Source organism: Pseudonaja textilis, chromosome 5 (assembly GCF_049901715.1).
Source record: "Pseudonaja textilis isolate UNSWEBS1 chromosome 5, rPseTex1.2, whole genome shotgun sequence".
NCBI lineage: Eukaryota > Metazoa > Chordata > Lepidosauria > Squamata > Elapidae > Pseudonaja > Pseudonaja textilis.
In genome coordinates this window covers 50,346,531-50,364,280 of record NC_141994.1, presented here as the reverse complement: position 1 = coordinate 50,364,280, position 17,750 = coordinate 50,346,531, and the positions used below count along the sequence as shown (strand labels likewise).

At 36.1% G+C, this 17,750-nt stretch overlaps 1 protein-coding gene across 24 annotated transcripts in view; it reads right to left on the bottom strand.

Moving 5' to 3' along the window:
- Positions 1 to 17,750, bottom strand: part of RBFOX2 (RNA binding fox-1 homolog 2) — a 223,841-nt gene that overhangs the window by 4,887 nt on the left and 201,204 nt on the right. For 12 of the 24 annotated variants that reach the window (XM_087934844.1, XM_026695576.2, XM_087934846.1 and 9 more), the window contains 4 exons: positions 17,178 to 17,310; positions 13,703 to 13,742; positions 3,168 to 3,256; positions 894 to 966 (listed from right to left, as the gene is read on the bottom strand). In XM_087934844.1, the coding sequence (XP_087790970.1) occupies positions 894 to 966; positions 3,168 to 3,256; positions 13,703 to 13,742; positions 17,178 to 17,310 (335 nt within the window). Of the gene's footprint in view, positions 1 to 893; positions 967 to 3,164; positions 3,257 to 11,337; positions 11,382 to 13,702; positions 13,743 to 14,018; positions 14,238 to 14,924; positions 15,039 to 17,177; positions 17,311 to 17,750 lie in introns of those variants that run through there. The other 12 variants (XM_087934838.1, XM_087934841.1, XM_087934843.1 and 9 more) reach the window with 7 other exon arrangements.

Here is a 17,750-nt window from a genome sequence, read left to right as displayed (position 1 = left end):
GAGAACATTTAACTTTGAAAAGGAAAGTAGCCAGGTCCAAGTCTTATTGCTCAGCTTGCTAACAAAATTAATGGGATTAATGAACTCCAAGTCCTTCAGCACCAGTATACTCATTACCAAGGTTAAAATCAATTATTGGCTTCATTAGTTTAATTTGTAATTCTTCATTAAAACAGAAACCAGAACAACAGCAACAGATACAAACAAAAGAATAAATTATCCCCTTTGATGTTTGAATGCCAATGTACATGACTGGAATATGGTAATAAATCTCAGACTGTATTTGAGACCAAGCCTGGGAATAATATTATGTCCAGATTTCACTTCCCATTTGGGGATTTGACCACAGCATTCCCTTTACAGTGGGACTGGTGGTTGGCATTAACCTCCTCGTACCCTTGTATTACTTTCCTATTCATCCTAGCACCATTTAGCAATTAACCAGTATGCTGAATAACCTTTTATTATAGAACTTCTGAGACTATTCAACGGCCCACACTGTAGACAATATAAGTGATCTTCATTTAATGACCATTCATTCAGTGGCTGCTCAAGCTTAAGATAGTGCCGAACAAGTAGTTAAAACCTTACTCTTATAGCCATTGCAATTTCCCGAGCTCATGTGATCACAACTTGCAAACTTCCCTGCCAGCTTCTGACAAAGTCAATGAGCAAGCTGGCAGGAAGCTGCAAGTGAAGTCCTTGGTTAACAATGTCAAGAGACTGCTGGAACTACCTTTCATAAGTGACATATTGTTGTGGGTGTTTTTTTTAAACTTATGACCATGTTGCTTAATGGCAGATTTTCCAGTCCCAATTAGCAGTGTTAAGAACTGCCTGTGCTTCTTGGAAAAAGTACAAAATCACCACGGAAGAGAAAAAGCCATACTTACCACAGCACCAACTCCATAGCTAGCTGCAGGGGCAAGAGCATGGTAAGGGTCTGCTGTGTATACCCTGCCGTAACTAAAACAAAAAGAGGGGTGATAGCAAGAAAAAAAGTCACTTCAATAAAGGCTTTTCTCATCAGAAGAAATGAAAATCTATAACTTCCTGGCTCCACCTAACCTCTAATTTCTTTTCCTCCATATCTAAAGGTTTTGTTTAACTCTACAGGAACTATTGCATTGCTATTCTATTGGGCTAACCCCAAGTACTCTGTTGTGGTTCGTTGACTGCCAGCGGAGTTAGAGGAGATGGAGGGGGTACCTGGGTTACCATCGGGGCCGGCATAAGGCTCTGAAGAGCAGGAGGTCTCAGAGCCAGATGCAGAGCAGGGCTCATCTGCTCACGTTCAGTTTGAGAGATAGCTGTTTTCAGGGCCTGAGCTGAGTGAGGGGAAGGAACTGCTGGGCCTTGTCCCAGATGTGCAGATGCACAGAGAAGTGTGGAGAGGAGAGCAATGGAGGACTGAGGGACAGCTATCCAGGAAAAGACAGAGATGTTAACAAGCCCCTCCCTGGCCGGGATATAAGGAGGAGGGGTATGGGAAGCGTGGTTGTCGGAGACAACCGTTCATGCTCCAGAAGAGTTCCCTCCAGCAGATTCCTTGCCACTAACCAGGCTGGTCAGGATTCTTTGTGTTGGGATTGAAGTGCTAATTGAGGCTCCCTGAAGGGAACTCAGAGACTGCTTGCAAGTCACCTAAGGATGGGTGACCTGGAACTTTGTCAGTGAATGCAGTGCATTCCTGCCTTTCTAAATAAAAAGAGGTTTCTCCTCGTAAGTAGGCTAAGTAGGTTGAGTGGGGCTCGTGAAAGCCGAGTCAGAACATACTCATAATACTTGAAACAAAAAGGCTTCATTTTAAAAGAAGCACTTTTCACATTGTGGTGGTGGTGCTTGGGCATGGGAAGATTGGCCTATCATAAATATGTGTTGAGTTTTATGCTGGAAAGGTATCCTTTGTATAATAAAGTTTCATAATTTTAGACTGAAACATATATAAACCTATAAGATTTACATTAAAATTGAGACAGCTGAAACTGATCATCCCTGGGAAATAAGTATGAGAAAATCTTGCAGGAAAATGAGGCACCAATCAGGCTGTCCATTTGAAAAAGTGCTCTTATAGTATACCAAGTCCTTTTAGGTGCAACTTCAGAAGTTATCTATTATCGTTGTGACAATAACACCAAAAAAGACACTGGAAGGTGTTTGAAGACGAAAGAGCAGTACAAGAATGAAAGTATAATGTACCGTGCTTTCATCCAAGGCTTTATTATGTCATTCCTACTTATGACATCTATCTGTCCTTAGATATAAGGCTTGTCATCAAAAGTGTTTTTAGTTGCTTAGCCAGTGTACGTAGCCTTTTCACAGGTAGAAAAAGAGTTTTATTCTCTCTTATCATTACCTTAATGACAAACACACTAAAAGGCAAGATAAGAAACAATGAAGGGAAACTAACCAAGAAGAGAGCAATCTAGAACTGAGGAGAAATTTTATAACGGTGAGAGCAATCAAGAGCAATAGCTTGCCTTCAGAAATAGTGGGTGTTTCATCGCCGGAGGCTTTCAAAAAGAGACTAGACCACCATTTATCTGAAATGGTTGAGGCAGAGGGTTGGACTAGAAGACCTCCAAAGTCCCTTCTAATTTTATTATTCTATGTTCTAATGATTGTGATTCTAGAGATCAATTATGCTAAGCTACACAATAACTCTCAAGACACTGCTGTATGTACAAGTCAATGATGTATTATTTGTATGGCCATAGATTATTGCCAAAATATGGAGCATAGTATAATTCATCCCTAATGACAATTTTAAGTCATTTTCCAACTTCCATCAAAGCCAGGGCAGGGCACCTGAGGCAAAAAAAAAAAAAAACCCTTACGATTGGGGGTTATTGGTTGTGCTTGAAAAAGCACAAATTCCCTTAAAAATGGCAGCAGGGCTATATATTGCTACCCTAAAGGCTGTTTTGTCTACAGACAAGAACAAGGTTGAATGCTGATCCTGATGCATGACTGCTATCCCTTTTGAAAACACATAAACCGTAGGCATATAACAACTGTTTTTAACTCAATATTTCCTAGCCATAAACCTGGCGGCCATGCTTTTGGCATTTGCAGCAAGGACACATTCTGAGGAATATGAGGAAATATACTGTACTTTTAAAACAGCGTATTCTGCAGACACGAAAACCACACCTTTCCTTACATACCCATCACTGTAAGCTGCTGCAGCAGCTGCAGCAGCAGTGGCTGCTGTTGCAGTAGCGGGTTGCGCATATCTGTAGGCTGCATATCCACCCTGCAGGGGAAAAAAAGAACTGACTTTATAGATATCTTTCTCCTTAAACAAAGTGGGCTGATCTACACAACACAGGTACAGAGGAAATGTTTCAAACTGCATCAACTCCCATGTCACATTTAAATTATGAAAGCATTCCCTGATTCTCATATATTTTGCTATCTCCCGAATGCATTACCCCATCAGGATAATTCCATCAAATGGAAAAGCCTATAGTATCGTAGTACTTGTAGGTCAATTTATGAACAAGAATATCAAAAATAAAAATGCTAATACATCTCTTTAGTCCACTCTGATCATAATCAATATAAAAAAGTCTTTTGGAGGAAAACATTGTTACCCACCAAAGTTGTCCATAATAAATCTTCTAAGATGTTTCCAGGGCTATAAATTCAAATCCAACACCCACACAAACTAATGTTTAGAAAATGAATTTTACATATGGAAATTATATTAAAATGAACTCAGCAAAACAAGTTCTTTATGTCTCCAATAATCTAAATACCATCTTCCTTCCTGTATCTTCTGTCCTGCAGTCTCTTCCTTGCCAATTCCTTTACTTAATTTAGAACTTAATGGCTTTAAATTCACTGCTACATCATGATCTCTTTTTTTCTTGCCAAAATCTCTGTAATAGCTCATCTGATGTTGTACATCAGATTGTAATGCTTAACCTTTAAGAGTCTTCATTTAACTACATATGGCCTTCCTTTTATTTTTGTCTTATGCCTGGGACATCATAATCCTGTCTCAGTAAAAGCAAATCTTTTTCCCCTTTTACATTTCCTACAAACCACGGAAGCTGCCTGATGCTCCTTCCAGTTTTAATTATTTCCTATCTATCATTTATTTTTGAAATAGGAAGCTAGTGTGGTACAAAGCAACAGAATCTGTCTTTTTAAGAATGCATCTGGGCTTAAAAGCAATTATCCAAGAAATGATGGGTTCCTGCAAAGGGATTTTTCTTCTGATAAACATAAATGTGCATATATGTATGAGTTGTAAACTTTCTTACTTATTTACTTGGCTCATGTTCACCTTGGCAGCCATTTAGTAAATGGGCAAGCGTTCAAAACAGCCATTTTGTGAGAATATTCATGACAAGTTCTCAAAACTACAAATGTGCCTGTTTGTCAGTCTGGCACAGAACTAACTTTAGCGGGTCTGGTTTAAAAGTAATTTTTTAAAGAAGGGACTTTGTTCAGTTATTCATATTACAGAATAACCAGCATGTTTTAGCTATTTTATCATTAATATCCGAAAACTTGTTTCCTTTTAATTTGTAGTTCAGCTAGATGTTGGAAGAATGAATTTATGAAATAATCTTGTTTTGGTGCTATATTTATTATACTGTTGCTTTAAGAATTAACCAGTGCAATCTTTATGAAAAGAAAGCAGATACCTGCACATTTCATTGTAATTTCAGGGCAGAAATACCGGTATTTAAGATAACCAGTGTAACAATAACAAGCTTCAAACTGTAAAAATCCTGTGCCCAGAAATCTCACCTCACTTAATCTATAAGAGGCCTCTGCAGACTAAAAGTCATGGCAGCAAATAATTATAGTCTTGAAATTATATCAATTAACAATTAGGTTTAAAGAACAGTGTTAAACTTTAGAAGACTGGATGTTTTGATAATTAGCAAAAAATATGAAACATGTAAAACTGAATAAAGATTCCTCTGAAATTAAAAAAAAACAAAACAACCCCAACTCTCATATTCAGCAAGCCAATCTAAATTGGCTGATTGAAATATACCGTTTTTCTATTATTTCAGGCCCACATAGAATTATCAAGCACAGGAATCAGCCTCAAGGGCATACAATACAGAGAAGTAATTTTTCCTTCCCTAATAGTTGTATCAACCATTAATAGTTGTTGTATCAAGTAATTGTAATTACTATTCCAAGTGCCTGTTTTAATTAATTTTACTGAGTTTTGAAGGTCTAAATGCAGAGGAGGAGAAATTGGGAATGAAGATCCGTATGTGTTCATGGTATACAATAAGATTTTTCATGAATGTAAAGTAAGCAGGAACAAAGTGTTATCTTCTCTCTATCCAGCTATTACAAGGACATTGGTAGCAGTTACTTTTTTGTTCAGTAATATTGTTAAACATTACTAGTACAAACCAAAAACTAAATTAAAAATAATAAATGCAGAAATAAAATTAAAAAAGAAAAAAAAGAAGAATATAATAATGGGAAATCTATAGCAATTACTATAGAATAGTGAGGCTCTTCCTTTTCAAAAAGAACAGGGGTCTTAAAATGTTTATTCTTTAGGGCTTTTGGGGGGAGGGGGAAAAGGGCAATGGTACATTTATACAGTTCTGAAATTAGCCACTATTTCAAATCTCTTCCTGCCACAAAATGAATAACTGTTCTAGTGCTTCTCCTCATTATACTCTCTATTCTGACTTTGTTTAGCTCTTTATTAATTTCATTCTACTGAGTGTTAGTAGCTGAAGAAGAATTTCATTCCAAGGAGCTTTGCTAAAACAAAGCTTCAGACATAACGGCATCCCTTTTCTTGATTAAAAAAAAATCCATATTGCAGAACTTTTAACACATCTGATATTCAGGCATGCTCAGATGTATTCATCTTGGTCTTTGGCAACACTGATTGCTGAGCAGCTTGTCTCATAATGTGCCTGGTGTGCTCTATTCCCAACATAATTTTTTAAATTTGACATTTGAGATAATCAGCTGAGTTCAGCCCAACTGTGAATATGAGGACAAGATGCAGTTTGAAACTAAAGATTTTTTTTTTCAATTTAAGTCGTTTTAACTTGCATTTCTTATAAAGAAAAAAAAGGACTGGAATTGGGGTGGGAAATGGTATAACATTTATTAATTAAATGAAAATGAAAATAAAACTAAGCATGCTGACATTTGGAACTAAAAAACAACCAGCAAAGTCACCACGTTCAGACTCATATTGGCTAGTTCTATCTATCCCAGCATTCTCTTGGGACAGCAGTTTTGCCCTAGGCTCTACCACAAGCTCAGTGAAGTACACAGCCTCAATTACTAGAGCGTGCAGTCACAACGACCTGCTATTACATAAACAGTCAGTCACCACTGGAGTTAACATTCCAAATCTTAAACAATTCCCAGGTACCCCCAAATAAAAAAGAAATCTCCCACCCTAGCCCTGTCCCACACCATGAATGTTAATAATTATAACAAGCAGTAACCCATCTGTTATTATCAGAGAAGGGAACAGAGACTCCACTGAGAGATTTTGAGCAAGATGTTAACATTTCTCAGCTGACTGCACAATAAACAACAAAATAGGAAAGGAAAGGAAAAATAATAATTAATTGGAAAAATGAAGCTAAAATTAGCTGATGTGTATTTTGGGGTAAGCAGGCACTGATACAGATGTGAAATTATTTAGAAAAATGGATGCTCTGTGTATATACATATATAAATGATCATATCTATGTGATGAAGCTTGAGTGTTTTTTGGATCTGTATGCAAGACATGTAACTGGGACAAAGAGGAGCTGTAGAAATATCTTAACTAACTGTGAAAATGACTTCCAGTTAGCTAAGATAGTTAGGTTTTAGCCTGAAGCTAAACTACTTGCAAACAACCATGCCAGCTGGGTCGCCTATTCCTTCTTTTTCTATGCATCCCACTTTATCTTTTTGCTGTTTGGCCCCCACAACCAAACATGGATGCAAAGGGAGCAGAAATACACTGGTATGAATAAGTCCTTATCCTATTCCCCCCCTCCTCCATATATGTGTGTGAGAGAGGAGCATGTAATAATATGAGGTGGTTAAGAAAACATAAAATAACTACTCCCAATCATCGGCAATTATCCGTTCCTGGCACATGGGATTAGTCAATTAACCAAAGGGAGCAACTGACATCAGCATGATGTCATCTGAACATGTTCATTAGATCTACATTACATAAAATCAAGAAATAGAATCAAAAACACATTCCTAACAAAAGAACATTGGCATTTAATTGTATCGGTAGACGATGCCTGCTTGAAAAATTAGCAGATCAACTTCAACTAGGGTAAGAAAAAGCATAATGTGTACACATTTTCCCCCAATTTGCATAAGCTTACTCCAGAAAAGATTTTTGAAATGTGAAATTTTAGGGACTCCTAATTTGCCCTGTCAATGTATTTAAAACGTCATGGAATAAGTCCAAGCTACTTACAATATCCACAGTTCCTGCCGCTTTGGCAGAAGGAAGTTGCCTACTAACTCACTTTTTTTTTCTCCCCTTCCATCTGTTTTGTAGTTCTCTGCACCCAATCAAATATTATTTAATTCACTACCGAATATTCCAGAATTTAGCAAACTTCTGTTAATCAGTAAAAGACACAGATCATGACCAGTTATTTCATATTTATCTGTATCTGGACAATAAAAACCTATGTTTCAAATCACATAATCTTTGTGATAAGTATGCCAATTTTTTAATTATTTAGACTGAGTTTTTCATTTTTCACCTTGAGTGGAATACCTTAAGAAGGCATCATTAAGCATGTGATGACAGATTCTTTTGTCCTATAGGTAAGGCAACCCTGAGGCTCTGTTGCAAATAGAAAGGAGGAAGAGGTTGCTATAACATGACAGTGATCAAGTTATCAGAAATAGCCAGATAAATGGAAGTGCCCTTCACTGCACAGTGTCTATTTCAATGTGGGGCAATAGATTAGAACAAGGACTGTCCAAGTGCCGCTTTTAGTCACAGGGAAGATGGAGATTAGTTTCATTCATTCTGTCAGGAATTCATTTAAGCTTGATATGTCTCAAGTGCTGCTATAAGCATCTATTATTAACCTTTCCCCCATCATATGTAAACTTGAAGAGATCTACAATATGCAACAGGCTTCCTGTTTGTATTCTCAGCACAATGTTAAACAAGTACCGAAATGAAATCTATTGCTCTTCACAGGTCTTAAGTCAATGGAAATAGCAGGTATCAAGGTAAACTGTAAACAAAAACACACCAAAACACATCTGATATTATATATTCCAATAAATGAATAAATATTAATAAATGACAAGTATTTTTTTTCAATAAAGCACAAGCTAAACAAAAATGTTAATGGGCAAGATCATGTGACAGGGGCCAGCCAACATTAATACGCAGATCTGTCTGTCTATCACTTATTGGCTGTCCATCCTACCACAGGGTAACTTTGGGTGGTTAGGTCGATGTTCAGTAGCACAGCTTGCCCCAGTCTAATCATGATTGTCAAGGTTCTCTCTCTGAGATGGAGAGGAAGAAGACGATGGCCGTGAATTCAGGAACCCTCCATTTCTAGGGAATGTCCATGCTTCAGATAAAATGGCATTTTCCCAAGAAGAATTAATGAATATATATTAAGGATCCTCCTGGAGTCATAGTTTTTGCTTAAGGAGCAAACAGCAGCCATGGCACTGAGGGACTTTGCAGATTTATCTAGTATGCTAATTTCATCCTTTTCTGGGTTGAGAAGTCTTTCTCTCGGTCATCTCTAAATGAACTACTGCAATGAGTTCTACATGGAGCTACTTTTGAAGATTACTTGAAAACAAAAGTTGATCCAGAAGGTGATATATAAACTGTTTTGCCTATATGAGAGTTCTATTTCATCAACTATAGTGGTAATCAGTTGACATCTAGATACAATTCAAGGTGTTGGTTGTCACACATAAAACTCTGTGACTCAGGGCCTAGCCAGCTAAGGAACTGTCCTTTTCCTTTGATTACCTCCTTTGGTCTCACAATACAGCAGGAAACAAGGGGAATTGAAAATTTGTTCATAGGATATTGCTTGAAGTTTCTCTTTTTGCTCTCAAATAATGGACAAGGTTTCTTTCCAAGATGCAAGTTGGACAAAATATGCTTGATTTTCATACATGTAGTCATGACATTTGCTCCTGTGTGAGGAATATATAATGCTGGAACAGATGAATTTCTACTTCATTTAATATTTGCAGGTGCTGATTCATAAACTCATTTCTCCATCAATGTATGCATGATAAAAAAAACTATTATAAATCATATGTTTGGAAGCTTTTCCCTGAAAGTACTGAGTTAATCCTAAATAAATACTTTTAACGCCATAAGACATATGCTTAGGAATATTTAAGTATACTATCTAATTTGAGGGTTTGGGACAGTAGATTCAAATGTTGAAAACAAAATAAAACAAAAATAAATAAAAAGAGGATCCCATATATTCAAATAACAGACCTAGATTGGAAGCTCTTAAACATGAAAAAGTAAAAACTTTCATAATATACTGAAGAATATATTTTTATATTTATAAATAACAGCAAGAATTCCTCAAATTACTCTGGGATCATAATAATTGCTACTGACCATGTTTCTGATCTGTCAGCATTTATCCAGGGAAGACTAGGTCACACAGAAAAAGTTCTGAGAGAACTAGCTTAAGCCATATGCAGATGCAAGATTTAAACTCTCCCAGGAGATTAAATTTAAGAGAGTCTTTTTTTCTCACCAGAATGATACACTTTTGGGCTGCACCTCTGCAGAGTCCCGGTATTAATATGAGCAAAAAATATTCTTCCACACAGTAAGCGTGTAAAAATTGGCAGAGCACTCTTATCGTGTTGTGAAAACACTCCAAAATATTCACCACTGTAGTACCTGGAGCTTCGCAGATGGAAAATGAAATAGGGGAGATGTCCTAGTTTTTCCAATAGAAGAGAATATATGGAGTTCAAAGTTGAACAATAGTATCCTTGGTGCGTTTGCAGACATTTGAATAGAATAGAATAGAATAGAATAGAATAGAATAGAATAGAATAGAATAGAATAGAATAGAATAGAATAGAATAGAATAGAATAGAACAGGAGAGACTAGGAGAGAACAGAATAGAATAGAATTTTTATTGGCCAAGTGTAATTGGACACGCAAGCTATTTGTCTCTGGTGCATAAGCTGTCAGTCTACATACAAGTAATAAGTGATAAATCATGATCATAGTAATTGTAAAAATACAATCATCATAAACATCATGAGTGCTAGTGAATGTAGGGTTTGCTTCCTGTTTATATATAGTAGCTTCTCCTGCCAGAATTGGTGGGGGTATTGTTTTCTCCTTGGTAATTCTGACTTGGTAGAGTTGGCTAATGAAATATCTGCAAACAAACAATCAAGCTCAGAGAGCACAAATATAGACAGTTTTTATTGCATAGCAAACAAAATAAGAATAGGGGAAACTGGGAGAAGCCAAGCTGTGGTCTATATTTTCCCCTTGATTTGGTGATATGATGGAGAGTTGGGGGAAAGCATGGCTTGCAGAATCACAAAACTGAACTCCACCACATGTTAGCTGATCTCCTTTAGGAGGTTTATATGCTGGACATTCTCAGACCCAGAAATAGCTGGACTTTCAAGCTGGGGAGAAAAATGGATTCAGAGTCAAGAGTTCTCCATTCAAGGCCAGGATCTGCAGTCTCCACTTCTGTTTCGAAGATTTAACTTGTAAAGACCTCTACTTTTGTTCTGTGACACTCATGAAACATTATCATGACACCTTACAGTCTGCCTCTTGTTTAGAAGGTAGTATCTTGACACTGCTTATTATTGAGTGTTATTGTATTTTAGAAAATAGTTGAGAGTCAATGATTTCAGTGTTTTTTTTAAATACCCTGCAATTAATGTGTTTACTTCTGTACTTCTCTACAATAGGTTATTTATTTTTAAAGCACAAAGCATATGACTAGCATTCCCAAGCTTTCTTTCAAGGTGGTTAGCATATATGCTTCTGAGAAAGTATGGATAACAAACACAAAAGAAAAAAAATATGACATGCTTGTATTATGCTTGTTACATACACAAAAAAATTTCCTAGTTTGTTACCTATGTTTGGAAAAACCTTCCTATATGTTTTGGGACTTGTGCAGCACTGAGACAAATGAGAGTTTTGATCATATGCTCACAAACGTATCTTGGCCTTTTTTTTCTTTTGAAAAAGACTCTGTTCCCATCTCTAATTGGAACTGTTAGTATGAATTCAATTTTTTTTTCTTTATCCCACTGCAATCCACAATCTGATTGGTTGGCAGGTCACACTGGCACTCCTACCTGAGGTATTTTAGCGCTAATGATTGGTTCCTGTAAGACTATTCTATAACAGAACACAGGAAGAGCAATTCAAAAACACAGCTGTGGAGGGAAACAATCAGACACACACACAAAAAAACCCAGCAAAGGGGCTTACCAGCCTTTTCTTTCCTTAGGATGCAAGCACATGTTTCACCAAAAGGTTTGGTCCTTTAGGATGACTGCTTTTGTGAAATAAATAAACCACACACTAGTGGAAGCTGTGATCAAAGCTGTTACTTCCCACACCCACCCTCTGCACCCTGGGCCTGCATTTTTAATGCCAGGGAGCAATAAATCTTTAAATTGGACATAAAGTAGTTAGGAATGTTTGCCCCAGAAAAGAAAAGGAAGACAAGGATAAGAAAATGATAGAAAAGCAAAAGATCTAAGCGGAGATCACTATTTTCTCTTTCATATCATCTCGGTTCCATATCTTGCTATTAACTGAATTTCATGGAAACAATTTTGTTTAAACCTTCCTTCATTCCTGCTTTTAAGAAATGCTTTCTTCATTCCTCCCATAACAGTGACTTCCCCACAGAGGCAAGAAAATGAATTGCTAGTGAATTATTATGGAGTAACAGCACCCATTTGATTCATGCCAATTATAACAGCAAAAAGCAGATGGCTTAGAGTTACTGACCAAGTTTTTATTATTATGGTTCACTTCAATTAGCAATGAAAAGCAATGGAGAAAGTTTGGTTTGCCCACCTTGAGAAATGTATTTATTCTCACTAGTCTCAAAGAATGGCATATCTATTTGAATATTTTTTTTTAAGAAAAATTATAATTTTAAACCTTAAGTAAATATCAAGGGATATTGCAATAGGGGACATTGTGCTGGGATTGGGGAATTACCCATCTGGATACTTATTATATTGCATTAAAGCACAACTCAAGGAATGGCCTCCATTTGTTTATATTCTCATTGCATCTCATCTGTATCAGATAATAATTCAGTAGTGCTGGGGGAAGGGGGAAGTACAGCTATATTTTGTCTATACAAATGGCATAATGAAATCCAAACAAGATAGAAAAGTACACAAGCAATGCCTACAACTTGAAATAGAATAATAATAATTCTATGTATTATGCAGAATATCTCCCTAATTATTTGTATCAGGGTTCTGCAAGGGAGATACCTTTTTAAAAACCCATAAAAACTGATAGGCTAGAAGCAAGAGAAGATTCTCCCACATATTTTCTATATAATATGCCTTTTAAAATGAAATAGTCTCAATAATAAGCTTATTTCATTCATTATGATATCATCACAAAGATCCTGTCTGTCTCTTCCACTGACATCACTATCAGAATTATACTTTAAATTAATTTACTGAAAAGTTTTATTGCCAACTGGCATTTTAGCTGATCTAATCAAGGCATAAAGTATTCTTTATTTATTGTCCTTTTGACCAGAAAATAGCTACAGATTTTAGATAGTAAATAAATAGATTTAATGGCCTATATGCTGATTTAGAGCCTGCATTTGTTAAATTCTAAATCTTGCCTAATTTGATGACTTCCTTCTGTGTTTTGACTGCACTTCTTATAAATCCGAGCTAGTGTAGGCATGGCCAAAGTCAGCATCTGGAAGGCATCAAATGGGGAAGCCTGGTATAAGGACAGCTGTGAACTAGACTAACTGATTGAGGAGATACAAGAAAATACTCTTTTAAAATTAATGTTTGACTCAGGGGAACTAAGTAAGGATATGATATATCACGATCACCTTTAGGAGATAGTGTCAAAATGCTAACCAAAACATTTATTACTTATTTATTTATACTTGGGTATAATATTGAACATATCGTAAAAGGCCCACACTTTCACCTAACCCTAACCCTTAGTCTCCAATCCCTACATAAATTTTCAAAGATCTCAAGAGAAGAAAGGAAATGGATAAAGAAAAGGAAGGGTCTGAGGCAAGATCAACCTTTTTATTTTGGGTAATCAAATTATGCCAATTAAAAGGGCAATGATGAAAATTTTCATTTGCTAATTGTATCTTAGGCTGATTAGAACTACACTGTATCTTTGTGAGAAGAATACTCAGTATATTGAACCTCGCAATGGTCAAAAAACCCAGCTCAGGTTTGCACTGAAGGTCAAGTGCAATAATAAGAAACATGCTTGCATTCTTTAATATATAATATGTATGTATGTATGTATGTATGTATGTACAGGGAATAAGTAAATTAAAGAAAATTATATTTTGAAACACAAAATTAAACCAAAAACATCATCATCAACAAGAGGAACAGCAACCACAATAATAATAATAAAAAAAGGCTGGCTTGTTATGGGTTGGAGATGAGAAGGCTCCAAGTGTATGTACTTACATAGAGGTCAGCACCGTAAAATCCGTCCTGGTAAACCACACTGCAGAAAATCCACACAAAAACAAAACAAAACAAAAAAAACAAAACAAAAACAAAAAGAACAGAAAACACATTCCGGTTATTGAGGACGGCAGCATGCACATGCATTTTACACAGGCAGGTGATGTATGAATCCATAACCTGGGCTTTCGGGCAGGAGCAAATCAGCAGAGTTTGTGTTTGCGCACGCACGCACGCTAGACAGCTCCATGTCATCTTCCATGGCATGCAGGCGGGCAGGGCAGAAGGGCAGACAGTATGCAAAGGGGGGATGGGGAGAAAACAACCTTGATGCTGTACAATAGAGTGTTGTTGTTTTAAAAATTCAATGCTTTGAAAAAAGAAAAATACAACTTGAGAAACCTCAACTTTTGTTATTAACCTGGAAAGGCTTTAATTAACCCTCTAAACAAATGAATCAACTGCTTTCATGTAACGGGCTCCGAGTAGAACAAGCAAGGTCATTGGGAGTAGTTCATCCAGTGCTGGGGTCCACCTAGATCAAAAACACACCAAAAGTTGTGTACTCATCTGCATCTTGCAGCCTTGTGTGATCACTTCTGATATCCATACATCACCTATTTTTTGTTTTGTATTTTTTACATTAGACATGCAATAAGTTTTGGCCGATCACACAAGCATGCAAATTATGATTATTTAGCATCTAAAAGTACTGATTTATCCTCAGAGTAAAAACCCCCAAATCATTCAATTCTGATCAAAGTAAGCAAAAATAAATGTAATAAAAATACCCACAATGCATTGCTTTCACAAGCAGAGATCATGAGCTAAAAGGGTTAGGTAACTGATCCAAGGCTGCAGAACTCGAAAAATAAGAAAGGGGAGTCCCTGGATAGATAGCAAGGATACATTCTAGGGAATGTACCTAGCTCCCTCCTTTCGAATCTAACAACTACTAAATAGTTTGTTCTAGCACACCCAGAAAGAAATGAACTGTGAAATTACTACAACTTAGAACATTTCATAGAGCTTTGTGTTGATAGGGCAAAAGATCAGGGAAAGATAAGAAAGGAAAAGAGTTTGCCACAGCCCTGGTTATGAATGCATGCTTTGCACAGCTTTCTGTAACTTTAATCATTTGATAGATGAATGCTAAATCACTCATATTAAAAAGCATTAGTTCCCCATATATGAGAGCCTTGTGTGTATGTATCTGGCTTACCAGTTAATGTTATCACAGGCTAGGAGACAATATTACTTGTAATTTTTTTTCCATATGCCAACTGGAGTGCAAAATGATGCCAAGCTTCTCTCACACTGATCAGAACACACCCACCTATAGGAAGTTACAAACAACAAGGCTAGGATAGCTTGGCTATAAATTTGCTTTATAATCATCAGTTTTTTACAGTGATGCAAGTTTAAGTTATTAAACTAATCATGCAGGATTGCACTCCACTTCCATTTTAAACTACAAAAACATAGCTGATCAGCATAAATGTACTCCATGAAAATTTGCCATAGAAAAATGATGTCAATTCAGCAGGGAGAGTATGCCATTTATAATATGGATATATAATATTGATTACGGTGAGGAGGCAAAAATGGCTATCCCTTTTATTGGGGTGCTTTGAATTTATAAATCCCCTATTGTAAATTAGTAAGTTTGTAAGATGAATTTCAGTTTTTGCAGCTTACAAAAACACATCCTTTCTTGCTGTTAAGCACATGGAGAAGATATACAATATTTACTTGTATTGAACTGCTTTGCAAAGAATCTTCTCCTTTATCTTATATCAAGAAAGCATGAACCACCAAACCAAACTGGTACTAGACTACAAGGAATTCTATTCCCTTCCTCCCCATCTTTTAAATTTATCTGGACTAGGACTTCCCTCTATAATAATTTTAATACAAATATTATAATAATAAATATTATTATAAATATTATAAATTCAATTATGATTTTATCTGGATTTGAACTTCTATTTTTATTGTTTTAGAGATATTTATATATTACAATTTTAATGTTTTATGCTGTAAGCCATACAAGTCATTTTGTTATGAGATAAGCAACAAAAAATTTAATAAATAAAAAAAATATTTATTAATAAATTAAACTAAATTAAAAATGAATATCCTGAAAAACATTAAAAAGGATAAAGGGTTATCCTGAGGATCATTTTTGAGAGAAGATTATTAAACTGCCTTCATCTGAAATATTCAATTTAAATCTTATTGGGATTTTTTTTTAAAAAGCACAACTCCAGTGAATTAGTTTTCTTTTCTAGGAATTTTAGCTGTTACTATTATGGATAATTACAATCAACAATTTCAGTTGGAAGTTTATAACTTATTATATCTGGATATCAATAATTATTTATTAAAAAGTACCCGCATGAATACTATGTGATTAATGGAAGCTATCCCAGCATTTCTACCTATAAAAATCATATAGGATGCTGAATGCAGATACATGTTACTTAATATGGTAGAACCTTAAAATATATTTACATAAACCATGGAAGAAAGGGGAATACAGAAAATAACTATCCAGTAACTGCACCGTGTTTGTAGACTAAAATGCTAGGCTATTTGGTCACTAAGATTTTATAATAGTCCTAGCATAATCTGGAGTATTTCACCAAATTCTAATTAAAAGAGAGATCAGTATCCAACCGTCTCTTGGTATTTTCCTTTCTGCTTAGATTTGTTCCAAGAAAGATTGGAACTTAGTCTTACATTTTTAATGCAAATGAAATCTTAGAACTAAAACTGGCAACAGAGATACTGGAATGTTGTCAGTCTTGAAAAAATACTTAAAATAGTAAAACAACCAATGCCTTGAAATGATAAAAGCAGCTCACTGCTAAGCTGTCATGTTACTGAAACTATTAAAATCTAAGGAAGCAATATGTTGCTTATCCTGGTTTGGGCTTTTTATTCTAGTTTAAACAAAAACTATTCTTCGTTACATATCTGTTCAATCTTTGTTTAACCCTTCTGAAAACATCTCTAATCAAGAAAGCAAATCCATTGTGGGTAACTATTCTGTTCTGTCTGACCAATTTACAGGCAATGTATAATGAAGCTAATAAACAATGCTTGTCAGTCTGGGTAATTCAATGAAATTGGACTTCAGAGAACAAGAAGTAGCCTCACTCCACAGACTTTACAATTTTAGGAAACTCTTTTTATAAGATTATTTCTTCATTTTTTTCCAGATTATTTTGTGCTGCCAAAATATTGTTACAAGCTAGAACAATTGGCAAATTATTTTTGAACACTTTTTTCCCCACTGCTGGGTTGCCAATTTAATGAATTTTTCTTTCTGGTCATAAATGTAAGTTTTAGATTGTCTTTTCCAAGTATGACGGAGTGCAGAGCATTATAGTGTTGGCACCTCCTGTCCCTATTTTCAATCCATTGAATGTCCTCTTCTAAAGATCACTGCTGGATGGTTTTCCATCCTTACCCTGGGTAAGCTGGGATGGCTGTTGGAGGTACTGCTCGTACTGCACCGTACACTGTCCTTCCTCGTCCTCTCAGATGGGCTCCCCTAAATGCTGCCGCTGTGGTGGCTGCAGTTGGGTAAGGGAAGCTGGGTACTGTGAAGACAGACAGACAAGGAAAAACATGAGAAGAATCAGTTCCTCTGCCCAGTCAATTACAATCATATTTCACTAGGCTTATGCACAACTCCATAGACGTGGAATGTTTTGCACCTGTCCTGCGAAGGAGCATGCTTAGAGCTCTGAAACCCTCACATATCTCTTGCTATGACATGATCTTGAAGGAAAGGTAGGGTTGCAGAGAGGCCTGGCATGCAAGGGATTATTGTTGTGTCATGCCTTCTTCATCACAAACTACAAACTGTTTCCCCTTGTCCTCCACACCATTTTGATAATGCCATGCAGTCTGGTTAGAAAGTCTCAGAAGCACATAGAGTTACTACTAATACAGGCAGGTAATAACTCTTCCATTTACTTGGAATGGGGATGCTTAAAATGTTTTTTTCATAATAAGCTTAAACTTGTGAATTAAGAAC